This window comes from Anomaloglossus baeobatrachus, chromosome 6, assembly GCF_048569485.1.
Source record: "Anomaloglossus baeobatrachus isolate aAnoBae1 chromosome 6, aAnoBae1.hap1, whole genome shotgun sequence".
NCBI lineage: Eukaryota > Metazoa > Chordata > Amphibia > Anura > Aromobatidae > Anomaloglossus > Anomaloglossus baeobatrachus.
The window spans coordinates 305,277,678-305,296,907 of NC_134358.1; the positions used below are offsets into that span (position 1 = coordinate 305,277,678).

Here is a 19,230-nt window from a genome sequence, read left to right on the forward strand (position 1 = left end):
ATAGACAGTGGTAGCGAATGATCAAGTAGAGTCAAGTAAAGAAGTAAGGTCAGGGCAATGTCACGGAGTATGTGGCCCCATCCTGTGATTGCTGCCATCCTGGTATTTGCCCCCATCGTGGTATAGGCAGGATCCTTGTGTATGCAGCATCCTGGTCTGTGTCCCATCTTGGTATAGTCTCCATGCTTGTATAGCCCTCATCCCCGTATGTGGGCTGATGCTTTGATGTGGCCCAATGCTGGTATGTGCCCCCATCGTGGTGCAGCCACCATCCTGACATGTGCCCCCATCCTGGTCTGTGTGCGCCATCTGGTATAGGCAGCCTCCCGGTATAGGCACCATCCAGAATGTTTCCTAAGGTGTCCCTTGTACCTGTCCGCCGGCTGCTCGTGCCATCTGGTGTAGGCAGGCAGCATCCTGGTCTGTGTCCCATCCTGGTATAAACTCCATCCTGGTATGGCCCCCATCCTGGTATGTGGGCTGATGCTGTGATGTGGCCCCATCCTGGTATGTGGCCCCATCCTGTGATTTCCGCCATCCTGGTATATGCCCCCATCGTGGTATAGGTAGGATCTTTGTGTATGCAGCATCCTGGTCTGTGTCCCTTCCGGGTATAGTCTTCATCCTTGTATGGTCCCCATCCTGATATGTGGCTCCATCATGGTATAGGCAGGATCCTTGTGTACGCAGCATCCTGGTCTGTGTCCTATCCTGGTATAGTCTCCATCCTTGTATGGCCCCCATCCTGGTATGTGGGTGTCTGTGTAGGGCGGTGTTTTTGTTGCACGGTGTGTTTATATTGCGTTGTGTGTGTGTTGCGGTGCGTATGTGGGGCGATGTGTGTGTGTTGTGGGGGTGTGTGTTTTGTGCGGTGCGTGTGTATTTGTCTATGTGCCGTGGTGTGTGAGTGGGGGCGTGTGATTGTGGGGCGATGTGTGTGTGCGGGGGTGTTTGTGTGCGGCTGTGTGTGTGTGCGCCCATGTGTGGGTGGTTGTGTGTGTGGGGGGCGCACTTGATATGAGCGGGGTTGTTGTGTGTGTGTGTGTGTGCGTGGTGGCTTGTGTGTGCCGGTGTGTGTGTATGTGTGTTTGTGTTGGGCTGTGTGCGAGTCGTGGTGTGTGTGTGTGTGTGTGTGGCTTCATTTCCCGCTGGCCATGAATAGTAATGATTGGCTCTCCGGGACGCAGCTCTCCAACTAACCACTGATGAATGCTGGCTACTTAAATATTAACACTGCAGTGAATGTTAAGTAACTGCTAATGAATAGTAATTAGCGACTCATGAATAGTAATGAGCGGCTCCTTAACATTCACAGCATTGTTAATATTTAAGTAGCCATGTGCTTCCCCTGCATTTATCCTTGGTTAGTGGGATAGCTGCTTCCTTCTGTGGGTCTCTGTGGCGCGGGGAAGCCCTGCAATGCTGCAGCTGCGTCTCCTCCAGTCCTCGTCCATCCTCTGTGTCTCTGTGGCGCGGAGAAGCCCTGCGATGCCGCAGCAGCGTCTCCTCCAGTCCCCGTCCCTCTGTGTCTCTGTGGTGTAGTTGGGTCACTGACCTTCGCTTTGGGGCCTCCTGTGGGTCTGAGCTTAGGGCGCTTTCACACTTGCGTTCAGCGCAATCCACCGCTATGGAGAATAGCGCAGTTCGTTAACGCACTGCGCTGTTCTCCATAGACTTGTATTGACGACGCACCGTAACGCAAGTGTCTGCGTTGCAACCACTGGACGACGCTGAGTCGTTATTTTGACGTAGCGTCGGGCGGAGGGAACGCTACATGTAGCGTTTTTTGGGTCAATAAAAAAACACACCTTGACGGATTCCGCCAAGGTGTCTAATGATTGTCTATGGAGGCGGACTCCGCCGCAATGCAATAAGCGGCGGAATCCGCTGACAGATTCCATCACGTTCTACTGCTCATGCTCAGCATGTCCAGCAAAACGATCTAAATCGTTTAAAATCACTCTGGTCTCTCTCCCCCATCTCACCCCCTCTCTCATACTCACCGATCACCGGCGCGGCGCTGAGCGGCTGTCACACTCCTCTGGCGGCTTCTCCTGCTTTTGAAAATGCCGGCCGCTCATTATTCAATCTCATATTCCCTGCTTTCCCCACCCACCGGCCCCTATGATTGGTTGCAGTCAGACACGCCCCCACGCTGAGTGACAGCTGTCTCAATGCAATCACAGCCGCTGGTGGGTGGGTCTATATCGTGCAGTACAATAAATAAATAAATAATTGAAAAAAAACAGCGTGCGGTTCCCCCTAATTTTGATACCAGCTAAGATAAAGCCACACAGCTGAAGGTTGGTATTCTCAGGATGGGGAGCCCCACGTTATGGGGAGCCCCCCTGCCTAAAAATATCAGCCAGCATCCATTAGATGCGACAGTCCCGGGACTCCACCCGGTTCATCCCGAATTGCCCTGGTGAGGTGGCAATCGAGGTAATAAGGAGTTAATTGGCAGCCCATAGCTGCCACTAAGTCCTAGAATAAAGCAACTGGATATGGATATACCGTATGAACAATTGATATAACAGCTTGGTATCCACCAATAATAAATACGCCTAAAATGTAGCTTTTAATAAATATAATAAGATAAAATAAAGGACCAGACATACATATATAGCGCAATTGCGCCTAAAAATTGTCAGTTGTGATATCCTATATCTGGAGTATTAGGAAAATACTATCACAGACAATAACTAATAGGCAATAGATTAGTCGGCATTAGATAACCCTCATTAGGTAATGTATGGAGGGAAATAAAAGGCAACAATCTCACCCGTCTTCACTTCATTAGGGGTGAGTGTTCCTCAGCCGCAAAAGTGTGTATGACACGGAGTTGTCACATCAATAAGATCCTGTGGCTTCCAAATGTGTTCCACGGGTTCTCTTTACAAACAACTCCGATGTAATATAATGGAAACTTTTTCTTTTTCTCAACGCGTTTCAATAGATCAATAAATCATCAGGAGAATTAGAAAAGAAATGTGGTGTCTTTTAATGGAACCGGCATATCCGCCGTGAGGTTCAGACACCCATCCGATGCCACATTGCTATGTCACTCCTAGGACCGGCACATCAGCCACAATATGGGTCCAAAGAAAATCAAATGAGTCTCCAAACAACAAAGGCAAACGGCCTCACAACATCAAACAATATCAGTTCGGGAGGCCACATGCAGTTTGCATACTTACCAAGGTCCTGACACGTGGCGCTAACTGGTACTATGCCACCGTACCAAGCGCCGGCATCAGGTTTAAATAACAGAGCATTGCCGCTCTGAAACCAGGCGTGTGACGTCACATCCGTCCCACGGGTGCCCGCCCACTTCCTGCGGGTCATCCCGTGTTGGGACGCATGAGACCCAGGAAGAGTCCTGGAACGCAGGACGCTCCGCGCATGCGCAGATGAACGGCCGCTGCCTCTTACAGTGCAGCAGGCACATCAGCCTGCTGTCGTCCAAAACGGGAATCTTGACAGAGCAAGTATTCCCCAGAATCATGTCCCGTGACACCTTGTCCCAGGTTTTGATAATCCAGATTAGATATGGCCAGGCCATTATGGTAAAAGCGGACAAATTTAAGACAACAATTTAAGTGATGTGGTCCAGATGGACTAGGAGGGGGGGGGGGGGGGGGGGGAGGGAGTGTTAGGGGTTGCTCTAAACAATTTTTCAGGTCCCCCTTCCCTTTAAAAATCCCCTAACACTCCCTCCCCCTCCCACCCCCCCCCCCCCCCCCCCCCCCCCTCCTAGTCCATCTGGACCACATCAATTAAATTGTTGTCTTAAATTTGTCCGCTTTTACCATAATGGCCTGGCCATATCTAATCTGGATTATCAAAACCTGGGACAAGGTGTCACGGGACATGATTCTGGGGAATACTTGCTCTGTCAAGATTCCCGTTTTGGACGACAGCAGGCTGATGTGCCTGCTGCACTGTAAGAGGCAGCGGCCGTTCATCTGCGCATGCGCGGAGCGTCCTGCGTTCCAGGACTCTTCCTGGGTCTCATGCGTCCCAACACGGGATGACCCGCAGGAAGTGGGCGGGCACCCGTGGGACGGATGTGACGTCACACGCCTGGTTTCAGAGCGGCAATGCTCTGTTATTTAAACCTGATGCCGGCGCTTGGTACGGTGGCATAGTACCAGTTAGCGCCACGTGTCAGGACCTTGGTAAGTATGCAAACTGCATGTGGCCTCCCGAACTGATATTGTTTGATGTTGTGAGGCCGTTTGCCTTTGTTGTTTGGAGACTCATTTGATTTTCTTTGGACCCATATAGTGGCTGATGTGCCGGTCCTAGGAGTGACATAGCAATGTGGCATCGGATGGGTGTCTGAACCTCACGGCGGATATGCCGGTTCCATTAAAAGACACCACATTTCTTTTCTAATTCTCCTGATGATTTATTGATCTATTGAAACGCGTTGAGAAAAAGAAAAAGTTTCCATTATATTACATCGGAGTTGTTTGTAAAGAGAACCCGTGGAACACATTTGGAAGCCACAGGATCTTATTGATGTGACAACTCCGTGTCATACACACTTTTGCGGCTGAGGAACACTCACCCCTAATGAAGTGAAGACGGGTGAGATTGTTGCCTTTTATTTCCCTCCATACATTACCTAATGAGGGTTATCTAATGCCGACTAATCTATTGCCTATTAGTTATTGTCTGTGATAGTATTTTCCTAATACTCCAGATATAGGATATCACAACTGACAATTTTTAGGCGCAATTGCGCTATATATGTATGTCTGGTCCTTTATTTTATCTTATTATATTTATTAAAAGCTACATTTTAGGCGTATTTATTATTGGTGGATACCAAGCTGTTATATCAATTGTTCATACGGTATATCCATATCCAGTTGCTTTATTCTATCCTTGTTATTGATAAGGCTGGCTTTTTGGCCACAGGACTAGACACAAGTGTGTGGGCCTCAGAGGCTAGGGAGGTCTTTTCAGAGGGGACCTTTTCACAAAAGAAATATATGCCATCCCTGAATGGTGCATTCAGGGAGCTTACGAAAGTATATAAAAACAGAATTACCTCATGGTGGGAGATTCAATCTCTTGAAAGTTATCTAAAGGATAGAATTGTACCTCGCAACCTCAGAATATCCCTGACCCCCAACTTTCGCTACAAAAACTCAGAACTGACTACAAAGTGGCAAAAGGAAGTAACTGAGTGTTCTCTAAAATTGATGCTATTATTATTAGAAGAAGAGAAAAAGAACTTAGCGACTCTAGATATCCAACTGAAAGAGCAAACGGAGGTTACTAGAAAATTTGTAAACGAGAGTGAATTTGTGGCCAAGGAGACGGCTTTACAAAACACTATTGAGAAACATCAATATCATCTAAAAGAAAAAAAGCACAAATTTTATGTGAGGGATAAACAAGACTTCCGTGATAATAAAGCGTATTTTTTCCCAATAAATAGATTCAATAAACCGAGTGATACTGAAGGGACCTCAACGGATACGGAAGCCTCAGATACAGAGGGTGGTAGCCGTAACCGTAAAAACAAAAATAGAGGTAGAGGGAGATATCAGAACAGGGGTGGCCATAACCCAGGTCATTTTTTAGATCAGGGCCACTACCTGCGGAGCAAAAAGACCCCCCCGAATCTGTTTCCACAAACAGATCAAACCAGATAATTAACCTATCCAGTAAAACCTTGTCCGCCTCAGCTATGACGGTCCTAAGCAAAGGACTTTCGTTCGTCCCTACCACGGACTTCAATTTGTTTGAGGCGGTCAAGGACTTGAATCTATTTATTAGAAAGCTAAAATGGAAAAAACACTTTTCACTTGAAAATAAAAAAGCTGCTAGAGAAATGGGGATATCTGAGGATATCCTTGAGGATGTGAGGTTTCTATTCAATCTGTCAGACTTGGACCCGAATTCGGTGGGAAAGGGCCCCTTCACAGACCTTAAATTGAAAAGTAAAAAGATGCCACCTATCACCTGTGATGTCAATTCCATTGACATCTTTTCCAACCTAGTGACTAGGGATCTTGAATCCCTTATGAGTAAACACAGGAGAAAATTCAACCTCAGTAAGTCTGAAATGGACTCCCTGATGGATTTGGAAGGGGATGATGATATAGTAATTAAGGAATCTGACAAGGGGGGAAATGTTGTACTAATGGACACATGTAAATACAAGACCCTATGTTTAGATATACTTAAAGATACAGATAATTATGAAAAACTCAAGGGCAACCCCACCATCAGCTATATTAAGAAACTACGAGTAATTCTTGAGAGAGCATTGGAAAGCAATCTTATAGCCAAGTCTGAGTTCGAGTTCCTGTTACCAACTTCCCCAATTACTCCAACCTTCTATTGTCTCCCAAAAATTCATAAGGGCCTTCATCCCCTTCGTGGGAGACCTATAGTCTCTGGAATTGGTGGTATTACCCAGAATGTGGGGATCTATGTGGATAAGGTATTGAGACCGTTTGTGCTGGCCCTTGGGTCATACTTACGTGACACCACGGACCTTTTGAAAAAATTGGAGGGCGTGGTGTTAGATGATGAGACTCTACTTGTGAGTATTGATGTTGAAGCACTCTATTCTTCTATAAGACATCAAGATGGTTTGAGGGCAGTTGAATATTTCCTCAGAAGTAGAGGTAGACAATATGATGGTCACAATGGCTTTGTTTTGGAATTGTTGGACTTTGGCCTTAAATGTAACACCTTTACGTTTGGGGGCTCCTTCTTCCACCAGCTCAGGGGCACAGCGATGGGGAATCCTAGTGCCCCGTCGTATGCTAACCTTACCCTGGGCTGGTGGGAGGAGACTATTATCTTTGGAGAGGACTCATCTATCCCAACAGACAAGATACTCCTTTGGTGTCGTTTTATAGACGATGTGTTCCTATTATGGAGGGGTAGTGAGTCCGAACTTGTGGACATGGTTGAAATGCTCAACATCAATGACCTTGGCCTCAAGTTTACATTTGAATGGAATAAAGATAGACTCCCGTTCCTCGATGTGCTGATTGAAAGAGGTGTAGATGGTCAGATCAGGACCAGTACTTATCGTAAGCCGACAGCAACAAACTCTCTCTTGAGGTGGGAGAGTGGCCACCCCAAGAGTCAAAAGAAGGGGATTCCTAAGGGTCAATTTCTGAGACTCAGAAGGAATTGCTCAGAGACCCCCCTCTTCTTGGAACAGGCGGCAGACCTGAATGTGAGACTGAAACAGAGAGGGTACCCAGAGGGTGTCATCAACCAAGCCTTTTGTGAAGCAAGTGCTAGAAATAGGACATCCCTGTTAAATCCAGCCCCACAAAACAGCTCGAAGGAAGAGGTGGTACGTTTCATAACTACCTATAATAATGGAGCTGAGGATTTCCGCAAAATTCTTAATAAACATTGGCCAATCCTTGGGATGGATAATGACATTGCATCCATTCTAACACCGCTTCCCGCCATTACCTTCAAAAAAGCGCGTTCACTAGGCGACAGGCTGGTGCATAGCCACTTTATTCCCAAAAACCCATCTTGGATTCGAAGTGACATAAAAGGCTGCTACAAATGCAGTGGTTGCGTAGCATGTGGCTCAATAAAAACAGGGAAAAAATTCCATTCTGTCGTGACCGGTAGGGAATATACCATCAAGCACTTTATCAATTGTAGATCAAAAGGTATTGTGTACAAAGCTACCTGCACATGCCCAAAGGAATATGTGGGAAAAACAAAAAGAGAGTTTAGGCGTAGAGTGGGGGAACACCTAAGGGACATTCGTCATAAAATTGATACCCCACTGGCAAGACATATCACTGAAAAACACAATGGTGACCCCAACTCCATCTATTTCCAAGGAATTGACTTGGTACCACAACCCATGAGAGGGGGGGACTGGGACAATTTGATTCTGAAACAAGAGACGAGATGGATCTTCTGGCTCAGGACAGTGGCACCCCTGGGCCTAAACGAGATGCTATCCTTTGCACCCTTTGTGTAACCTAACAATAGGGTGAGCCAAATGGTAGGGTGATACGACGGCCGAGTGGGGGCACCAACCACCGTACTCCTGAGGGTGCCGACCCCCACATGATAGGTAGGTACAAGAGTAAGAAAACAGGGCTAAAAGTACATGGTGATGGGTCTTTTTGTTTCCCATCTGTTTGGGTCCAGTGATCGCCTCAACTGCTCCTGACTAGATCTCCCCTCTGGTTGCTCTAAACAATTTTTCAGGTCCCCCTTCCCTTTAAAAATCCCCTAACACTCCCTCCCCCTCCCCCCCCCCCCCCTCCTAGTCCATCTGGACCACATCAATTAAATTGTTGTCTTAAATTTGTCCGCTTTTACCATAATGGCCTGGCCATATCTAATCTGGATTATCAAAACCTGGGACAAGGTGTCACGGGACATGATTCTGGGGAATACTTGCTCTGTCAAGATTCCCGTTTTGGACGACAGCAGGCTGATGTGCCTGCTGCACTGTAAGAGGCAGCGGCCGTTCATCTGCGCATGCGCGGAGCGTCCTGCGTTCCAGGACTCTTCCTGGGTCTCATGCGTCCCAACACGGGATGACCCGCAGGAAGTGGGCGGGCACCCGTGGGACGGATGTGACGTCACACGCCTGGTTTCAGAGCGGCAATGCTCTGTTATTTAAACCTGATGCCGGCGCTTGGTACGGTGGCATAGTACCAGTTAGCGCCACGTGTCAGGACCTTGGTAAGTATGCAAACTGCATGTGGCCTCCCGAACTGATATTGTTTGATGTTGTGAGGCCGTTTGCCTTTGTTGTTTGGAGACTCATTTGATTTTCTTTGGACCCATATAGTGGCTGATGTGCCGGTCCTAGGAGTGACATAGCAATGTGGCATCGGATGGGTGTCTGAACCTCACGGCGGATATGCCGGTTCCATTAAAAGACACCACATTTCTTTTCTAATTCTCCTGATGATTTATTGATCTATTGAAACGCGTTGAGAAAAAGAAAAAGTTTCCATTATATTACATCGGAGTTGTTTGTAAAGAGAACCCGTGGAACACATTTGGAAGCCACAGGATCTTATTGATGTGACAACTCCGTGTCATACACACTTTTGCGGCTGAGGAACACTCACCCCTAATGAAGTGAAGACGGGTGAGATTGTTGCCTTTTATTTCCCTCCATACATTACCTAATGAGGGTTATCTAATGCCGACTAATCTATTGCCTATTAGTTATTGTCTGTGATAGTATTTTCCTAATACTCCAGATATAGGATATCACAACTGACAATTTTTAGGCGCAATTGCGCTATATATGTATGTCTGGTCCTTTATTTTATCTTATTATATTTATTAAAAGCTACATTTTAGGCGTATTTATTATTGGTGGATACCAAGCTGTTATGCCACTAAGTCCTAGGTTAATCATGCAGGCGTCTATGAGACACATTCCATGATTAACCTGTAAGTGAAAGAAAATAAACACATACACCCGAAAAAATACTTTATTTGTAATAAAAGACAAAAAAACACCACTTTATTAAAATCCCCAAATACCCCTCCAGGTCCGGCATAATCCACAAGGTCCCGCGATGCATCCAGCTCTGCTACATGAAGCTGACAGGAGCGGCAGTAGAACACAACCGCTCCTGTGAGCTCCACGCAGAAACTGAAGGGAGTCGCGCTGTCAGCGGGAACGTCACTGAAGTAATGCCTGTGTGTGTGCGGTGATGATGGATTCGGTAGTGCCTGTGTGTGTGCGGTGATGATGGGTGCGCTAGTGCCTGCGTGTGCGGTGATGATGGGTGCGGTAGTGCTTGCGTGTGTGCGATGATGATGGGTGCAATAGTGCCGGGGTGTGTGCGGTGATGAGGGGGGCGGTGGTGCCTGCGTGTGTGCGGTGATGATGGGTGCAGTAGTACCGGGGTGTGTGCAGTGATGATGGGTGCGGTAGTGCCGGTGTGTGCGGTGATGATGGGTGCGGTTGTGCCGGTGTGTGCGGTGATGATGAGTGCAGTAGTGCCAGGATGTGTGTGATGATGATGAGTGCGGTAGTGACGGTGTGTGCAGTGATGATGGGGGTGGTAGTGCCGGGGTGTGCGGTGATGATGGGTGCGGTAGTGCCGGGGGTTGCGGTGATGATAAGTGCGGTAGTGCCTGAGTGTGCTGTGATGATGGGGGCTCTCTCTCTCACGGCTAGAAAAGTTAACGCAACGCGTTATTTCACAGCAATCCGTTGCCTTTATTATCACACTATTTGCAAGGCATCCGTCACATGCGTCACACAACGCATTGTGATGGATGCCGCACAACGCAAGTGTGAAAGCGCCCTTACTGTGCTCCGTTGCGTCGGGTGTAGGGAGCTTCCATGGCGGTATCTCTTGTACTGGTCCACCGGCTCCGTCATGGTGTTGTCAGGGTTTCGGCGAGTAGGTGTGTCCTAATTGAGCGGTCGTCGCTGCTGATTGGGTGTGGCTAGAGTAAGGTGTGGGTGTGTGGGGGTGTGATGCAGGGCCGCTGCTGATTGGGTGAGGGTGGAGTGAGGGGTGGGTGTGTGGGGGGGTGTTCGGCCTGTTGGAGCTGTGTGGGCGTGGTTTAGGCGGTTTCAATGTATGACGTAATTTCTTGGACAGACAGAGAGACAGAATAGTGCAATTATATATATATATATAGATATATATAACTGTCTCTCTCCCACTCTCTCTCTGTCTGTCTGTCTCCCTTTCTGTTTCTCTCCCTGTCTTTCTCTGTCTCTCTATCTATCCATCTCTCTCTATCACTCTCTCTCCGTATGTCTCTCTATCCATCTCTCTGTCTCTCTCTCTGTCTCTTTCCCTCCCTCAATCTCTGCCTGTCTCTTTCACTGTCTGCCTGTCTATCTCTGTCTCTCTCTCTATCTGTGTTGCTGTCTCTCTATCTCTGTGTCTCTCTCCATCTCTGTCTGTATCTCTCTCTCTCTATCTGCCTTTCTGTCTGTCTCTCTCTGTCTGTCTGTCTCCCTCCGTCTTTCTGTCTCTCTCTCTGTCTGTATGTCTGTCTCTCATAGAATCATAGAATGGTACAGTTGGAAGACTTATGCAAGGGAGGATATCCAGGGCACTGATCCGCATCAAATATAGAGGAAGATAATAAGTACTTCAGTATCGGCTGGGAAATCCTGCTCTGCGGTGCCGCTGATACAGTCAGAATTATGACATATAAGTAGCAAAGAAAAAACATCAGGCACTCACCAGAGCTTGCTTGTGCAGGTTTATGATTTATTTAATCATTCGGGCTTTCTTGTGCATAAGGGCTGGTGGGGAGGGAGAGTACGCTAGGCACGTCCACCGACGACGGCCATTTCGCACCCGTATGGTGCTTTAGCTGGTCTAGATTAGTCTGTCCGTTATAACCACAATGACCATGTGGCTGATGTCAAAGGTAATTATTAAAGTTTTAAAATCAAAACACGTAATGAATATTACTGAAAAGAGCGTTAGTAAAATATTGGCAAGATATACATATTATAGCATTCTATATATAACAGTTATTCATCCGAGGAACAAACTTAATTCATTTTTATCATTTAGTCCCAATGGACCTAGAGCATTGAATCTCATTATATACTCTGCCTCCTTCCTGAGCAGAATTTTATGTGTGTCCCCTCCTCTGGCTAAAGGTTTGATCAAATCGATACCTGCAAAAAACAATACATCAGGATTGGCATTGTGAGATTCTTTTACATGGTTAATTAACCTCGTCGCACCCACTCCATTCAGAATGGAGTTTATGTGCTCTCTGAACCTCACAAAGAGCTGACGTATGGTTTTCCCGATATAGAAATATTTGCATGGGCAAAATATCGCGTACACCACCATTTAGGTCATGCAGGTAATCAGATGTTTCACAGTGTGTGAGTGACCACCTATTTCTAAAAATCGGTCTGTTATATGAAAACGGCAAAATGAACAATTTCCACATCTGAAATTACCTGCAGGACCAGCACGGTGTAACCAATTCATCGGTGGCATATAACGCTTTCTGATCAGAATATCCCCAATATTCCTACATCGTCTATGTGTGACCAAGGGCTTATTTTGGGCTACATCCCTGAGCTCATCAATTCCTTCAATTATGTGCCAATTTTTGTTTAAGAACGATTTTATTGTTTGGTCCATGGGGCCATACTTAAAATTAAATACAAAATGATTTAATTGTTTTTTTGTCTGAAGCCCATTGTTGTTATGGGATTTATTTTCATGTTGAATTCTTTCCTCTGCTTGCTTCTGCATTGTATCGATCAAATTTAAAGGGTACCCTCTTTCAATAAAACGTTGTTTAAGATCCAATGTCTGGACCCGCAATGTATGAGGATTGTTGGTAATTCTATTCAGTCTCAAAAATTGACTATATGGGACTGATTTTAAGACGTGCCCAGTGAGCACGTTTCCATAAGCACTTGGAAAGGAAGAAATAGAAAAGAAAAAAGTAAAAAAGTAAAAAAGTCCTAACAGCAATGGCTGAATCCTAGGATGAATAACTGTTGTTATATATAGAATGCTATAATATGTATGTATGTATATCTTGCCAATATTTTACGAACGCTCTTTTCAGTAATATTCATTACGTGTTTTGATTTTAAACTTTTTAATTACCTTTGACATCAGCCACATGGTCATTGTGGTTATAACGGACATGATGTAAGACTAATCTAGACCAGCTGAAGCACCATACGGGTGCAAAACGGCCGTCGTCGGTGGACGTGCCTAGCGTCCTCTCCCTCCCCACCAGCCCTTATGCACATGAAAGCCCGAATGATTGAATAAATCATAAACCTGCACAAGCAAGCTCTGGTGAGTGCCTGATGTTTTTTCTTTGCTACTTATAGAGTTGGAAGAGACCTCAAGGGCCATCAAGTTCAACCCCCTGCGAGTGCAGGTTTTCTTAAATCATCCCAGCTATGTGTTTATCCAGTTTTCCATTGATGGAGAGCTCACTACCTCCCGTGGTAGCCTGTTTTACTGTCTGACTCCCCTCACTGTCAGAAAGTTTTTCCTAATGTCTCATCTGAATCTCGTCCCTTTTAGTTTCATCCCATTGCTTCTTGTACTTCCTTGTGCTAATGAGAATAGGGTAGTTCCCGCTGCACTGTGACAGCCTTTCAGATATTTGTAGACCACTATTAAAGCCAGCTTTACACGTTGCAATTTCGCATATGATATCGTATGCGATTTGCAACGCCCCCATCGTATGTGTGGCACGTTCCGCACAAACGATTAACCCCAGTCACACGTACGTACCCGTTCATACAACCTCGATGTGGGCGGCGAAGATCCACTTCCTGGAGTGGGAGGGACGTTCGGCGTCACATCGACGTCACGCGGCAGCCGGCCAATAGAAGTGGAGGGGCGGAGATGAGCAGGACGTAAACATCCCGCCCACCTCTTTCCTTCCGCATAGCCGGCTGGTTCAATCGCAATCGCACGTACCTGTCACACACTACAATGTACCTTACGATGCCAGATGTGCGTCACTTACGAAGTGACCCCGCCAACACATTGTAAGATACATTGCAGTGTGGAAAGCTGGCTTAAGTCTCCTCTCAGCCTTCTCTTTTGCAAACTAAACATTCCTAATTATTATTATTAATATTTATTTATAGAGCACCATTAATTCCATGGTGCTGTACATGATAAAGGGTTACATACAGAATACATAAATAAGTTACAATAGACAGACTGGCAGAGGGAAGAGGGCCCTTACCTTGCGGGCTTACATTCTATAAGATTTTGGGGAGGAGACAGTAGGTGGGGTGTTTGTCGGGCGGCAGTCCCGGCATGGTGGTGAGGCAGTAGCTGTGGTAGTGATGAAGCAGTGGGGTCATTGGAAACTGTAGACATTTGTGAACAGATGAGTTTTCAAGTTCTGTTTGAAGCTTGCAAGTGTAGCAGATAATCTGAAGTGTTGAGGCTGCGAATTCCAGAAGACGGGATGCTCGGGAGAAGTCTTGGAGGCGGTTGCATGAGGAGCGAAAGAGAGAGGAGGAGACAAGGAGATCTTGGGAAGACCAGTGATTACGTGTTGTAGCGGGATATTAGTTCGGAGATATATGGAGGAGACCACTGGCGGACATATCGCATTTGCAGCCGGTTCAGCCGCACAGAGGCCCGAAGGTTCAGGGGGCCCTTGCTCACTGGTCAGTAATGAGGGCAATCTGACCTGTTATCCGGAGCTCCAGACTCCGGGAGGTCCCTGGTCAGATCGCCCTCATCACAAGCAGCGTGGGGGGCAGGGAGCGATCCTGCAGCTCCACACAGTCAGTGCAGGCATGGGAATGCAGGAATTTGTCCTTTGTTCCCTGCCAGCACTTCCTCTGTGACACAAGCGCGCCCTGATGTTGTCAGTACGGCGCGCGCGTGTCATTTAAAAGTTCCCGGCAGAAGAAGCAGCGCAGGTGGACGCGTACAAGAAGCAGCATCGGAGGCGGGGGCCCCTACAAGAGCAGCGTCGGGGGCCCCTACAAGAACAGCAGTGGTGGGGTCCCAAACAGAAGAAATAGCGGCGGGGGCCCCTAGAAAAACATCAGCGGCGGGGGCCCTTAGAAGAACAGCAGCAGCGGGGGCTCCTATAAGAGCTTCAGCGGCGGGAGGAAGAGGTGAGTGATGATTAATGTTGATGTATATTGAATGTGTAGTATATAGGGGGTGCTGTGATGTATATTGCATGTGTAGTATATAGCGGTGTAGTGATGTATATTGAATGTGTAGTATATAGGTGTGTAGTGATGTATATTGCATGTGTAGTATATAGGGGTGTAGTGATGTATATTGCATGTGTAGTATATAGGGGCTGTTGTGATGTATATTGAATGTGTAGTATATAGGGGGTGTTGTGATGTATAATGAATGTGTAGTATATAGGGGTGTTATGATCCGGAACCATGGAAGACCACCACAAATCATTGGTAAAAGGTGACAAGAGCATTGGCAACTAATCTGGCCGCCATCCCCTTACTAACCATCAACACTAGACGTAGCCGAGCTAACCCACCAGTTAGGGGGAACTCCTCTTCCTGGGATCTGGCTGTCTGGGCTCCTGCTACTGACATCTGCACAATTGCACTTTACTGGTGGGTACTTATATCTAATGGTGGCTATCATGCCCTGTGAGTTAGGCTATTCATGCATATGACACCTTAAGAACATTTGGCATGCAGGCACCCTGCTATGGAAATATATGCACTGACACTGTAATATAGCATTTTTTGCCTGTAGCCTTTACATTTTTTACCCCACTGGTATTTATCATCGTTATGTGCCTATCCTTTTCCATCAGATTAATGCATTACATGTGCCTGCACCCAGCTCCCATGTTTGTATGTTTTTAATCACTTAACGTTTTATGCATATCCACTTGAACCCCTTTTGTTCCCCTTTTTTGACAATAAAATATTTGCACTATTTATTCCTCTTTTCTCCTGTTTATTATTAGTATATTACAGGTGTAGTACATGGGGGGTGTAGTATATTACAGGTGTAGTATATGGGGGATGTAGTGATGTAGTATATTACAGGTGTAGTACATGGGGGGTGTAGTATATTACAGGTGTAGTATATGGGGGTGTAGTGATGTAGTATATTACATGTGTATTATGTGGGGATGTAGTATATTATAGGTGTAGTACATGGGGGTGTAGTGATGTAGTATATTACAGGTGTAGTGTATGGGGATTTTGTGATTTATATACTGTATATACCATATTTTTCGGATTATAAGATGCACTTTTCCTCCCAAAAAATTTGGGAGGAAAATGAGGAGTGCATCTTAAAATCCGAATGTAGCTTACCGGGAGTTGGAGAATGGGCGCTGTGCTGGATGCGGTTGGGGGTGTGTGGAGCAAGGCGGTGCGGAGCTGTGCTGGGTCCGGTGGGTTAGATGCTCTGTCGGCGGTGCGAGGCTGTGCTGACTGCGGCGGGTGAGATGCTCTCTTGGTAGTGTGGGGCTGTGCTGGCTGTGGTGGGTGTGATGTTCTCTTGGTGGTGCGGGGCTGTGCTGGCTGCGTCGGGTGAGATGTTCCGTCGGCTGTGCTGGCTGCGGTAGGGGCTGTGTGGAGCAGGATGATGCGACGTGTAAGATGCTCTTTTAGTGGTGTGGAGCAGGGCGGTGCGGCAGGTGAGATGCTCTTTTGGTGGTGTGATCATCAAATAATGCCGCCAGGAGTCGGCGCGTGCGCACATGAGATCTCGGATTGTCATTGATCCAAGAGCTCAATCTGCGCAGGCGCCGATTCCGGGGGCATTTCTTTGAAGCCAACACCACCAGTATCTGGGACAGCAGCTGCACCGCCCTTCTTCACACAGCCAGGACAGCCTCCGCAGCCAGCACAGCCAGCCACGCAGCAGCCAGCACATCCGACCACGCAGCAGCCAGCACATCCGACCACGCAGCAGCCAGCACATCCGACCACGCAGCAGCCAGCACATCAGACCACGCAGCAGCCAGCAATCCGAACACGCAGCAGCCAGCACATCCGAACACGCAGCAGCCAGCACATCCGAACACGCAGCAGCCAGCACATCCGAACACGCAGCAGCCAGCACATCTGAACACGCAGCAGCCAGCACAGCAGGCCACGCAGCAGCCAGCGTTGCCCTACTCCAGCACTGCCCCTGCCTCCTGTGACTCCACTCCACCACCGCTGCCACCCCCCCTACAGTAAAGCGGGCTTTACACGCTACAACAAATCTAACGATGTGTCGGCGGGGTCACGTCGTAAGTGACGCACATCCGTCATCGTTAGTGTTGTTGTAGCATGTGACAGCTACGTGCGATTGCGATTGAACGTAAAACCGTTCATCGCATACACGTCGTTCATTTCCTTAAAATTGCACGTCGGGTTGTTCAATGTTCCCGAGGTACCACACATCGCAGTGTGTGACACCCCGGGAACGATGGACAGATCTTACCTGCGTCCCGCGGCTCCCACCGGCAATGCGGAAGGAAGAAGGTGGGCGGGAAGTTTACGTCCCGCTCATCTCTGCCCCTCCGCTTCTATTGGCCGGCTGCCGCCTGACGTCGCTGTGACGCCGAACGTCCCTCCCACTCCAGGAAGTGGATGTTTGCCGCCCACATCAAGGTCGTATGGAAGGGTAAGTACGTGTGATGGCAAATAATCGTTTGTGCGACACTGTCAACAAATTGAACGTGCTGCACATACGATGGGGGCATGTCACATCGCATACGATATCGTATGTGATATCGTAAGGTGTAAAGCAGGCTTAAGACACCACTGGAGTATAAGACGGACCCCATTTTCTATTTTTACCTTTTTTATCTCTAAATTTGGGGTGAGTCTTATAAATTGGTGCGTCTTAGATACCGTACTTTTCCGTTATATATGTATGTACACAGTATATAAATATATATATATACATACATATATATATATATATATATATATATATATATATATATATATATATATACATATATATATATATATATATCTTCAACTTTGTCACCATAGAAGAAGGGGGGGGGGGGGACAGGCACAATTTCTTGCACAGGGGCCCCAAGCTGTCAGTGTCACCTCCTGCAGGAGACAGATTATGGACGGCTTTGTAGGTCAGTGTTAGTAGTTTAAATTGAATACGGTGGAGGATTGAGAGCCAATGGAGGGATTTGCAGAGGGGACAAGTGGGGTGGTATTGAGGAGAGAGGTGGCTCAGTCAGGTACCAGAATTAGGGATGGACTGGAGAGGTTTGAGAGTGTTAGCAAGGAGGCCACAGAGGAGGATGTTGCAGTAATCGAGGCGGGAGATTATGAGGGCATGCACTAGCATTTTTGTAGATTGAGAATTGAGGAAAGGACGGATTCTGGAAATATTTTTGAGTTGAAGACGACAGGAGGTGGTGAGGGATTAGATGTGTGGTATGAAGGACTCTGAGGCACTGAAGTTTGGGTACTGGGGAGAGCGTGATGTTAATTATTGTAATAGATAGATCAGGTAAGGAGTGTAGGTGAATTATTTTAGCCAGTCTTTATATGATATGGTTTTCAGACCTTCTACCATCTTGGTTGCTGGACTTGCTCCAATATATCAATGTCTTTCTTGAATTGGGGCGCCCAGAACTGTACACAATATTCCAGGTGCTGTCTGACCAGGGCAGAGTATAGGGGAATAATTACTTCTCTTGATCTAGATTCAATGCTTGTCTTGATACATCCCAGAATTTTGTTGGCCTTATTAGCTGCAGCACCACACTGTTGGCTCAGGTTGAATCTAGGATCTAATATTATGCCCAAGTCCTTTTCCTTGGTGCTATCACCTAGTTCTATTCCTCCCATACACTTTTTACATGTCTTTTACCCAGATATATTTTTCCCTGTTAATCACCATTCTGTTTGCCTTGACCCATTGTTTGAGTGTCTTTAGATCATTTTGAATATGCTCTCTTTTCTCTCTAGTGTTGGCTACTCCTCCTATCTTAGTATCATCTGTGAATTTTATGAGTTCCGTATCATAAATCATTATCATGACTGATCATTATCAGTAATCCATTGTCTAGATCATTTATAAAGATATTAAACAGCACTAGGCCCAGGACAGGGCCCTGCGGCAGCTGGCTTTAACTTTCCTCCAGGTTGTGTAGCCATTTAGTCTTACTCGATGTGCATGACCAGTAAGCCAGTTGTGAATCCATCTAACTGATTTTTTGTCGATTCTGTACTTGATCTTTTCAGTGAGGCTGTTATGTAATACTTTATCAAATGGCTTACTGAAGTCAATGTATTCTATATCCACAGCATTCTCCTGGTCCAAGCATTCAGTGACTTTGTCATAGAAGGAAATCAGTAAATGTTCTTTGACAATTTGCTCGAAGATTTTTCCTGCAATGGAGGTCAGGCTTACTGTAACTCCCTTGATCGTCCTTTTTCCCCTTTTTGTAAATAGGAATCACATTTGCCCTTTTCCAATCTAGAGGGACCATTCCTGTTTTCCATGACTTATTTAAGATTATAGCAAGCGGTACTATTATTTCCTCTGCTATCTCTTTCAAGACTCTAGGGTGTAAATCATCTGGACCTGGGGACTTGGTTTCCTTTAACTTGGCTAAGTGTTCTAATATTAATCCTTTTCTTATTGTCAACTTGGACTCCTACTGAACAGTATTTCTATCATGATTATTGTTGATGCTTGCATTAGTTTTTTGGGAGAAGACAGATATGAAATACAAATTTAACAGCTCCACCTGCTGTTCAACCTTGTTGACTGCTTCGCC

General features: G+C 46.6%; 1 protein-coding gene across 1 annotated transcript in view; it reads right to left on the bottom strand.

The window, feature by feature from the left end:
- LOC142243896 (NFX1-type zinc finger-containing protein 1-like) overlaps window positions 1–19,230 on the bottom strand; it is a 285,549-nt gene that overhangs the window by 50,770 nt on the left and 215,549 nt on the right. Inside the window, exon 17 of the mRNA XM_075316093.1 lies at window positions 18,615–18,761. Within this exon, the coding sequence (XP_075172208.1) occupies window positions 18,615–18,761 (147 nt within the window). The remainder of the gene's footprint in view (window positions 1–18,614; window positions 18,762–19,230) is intronic.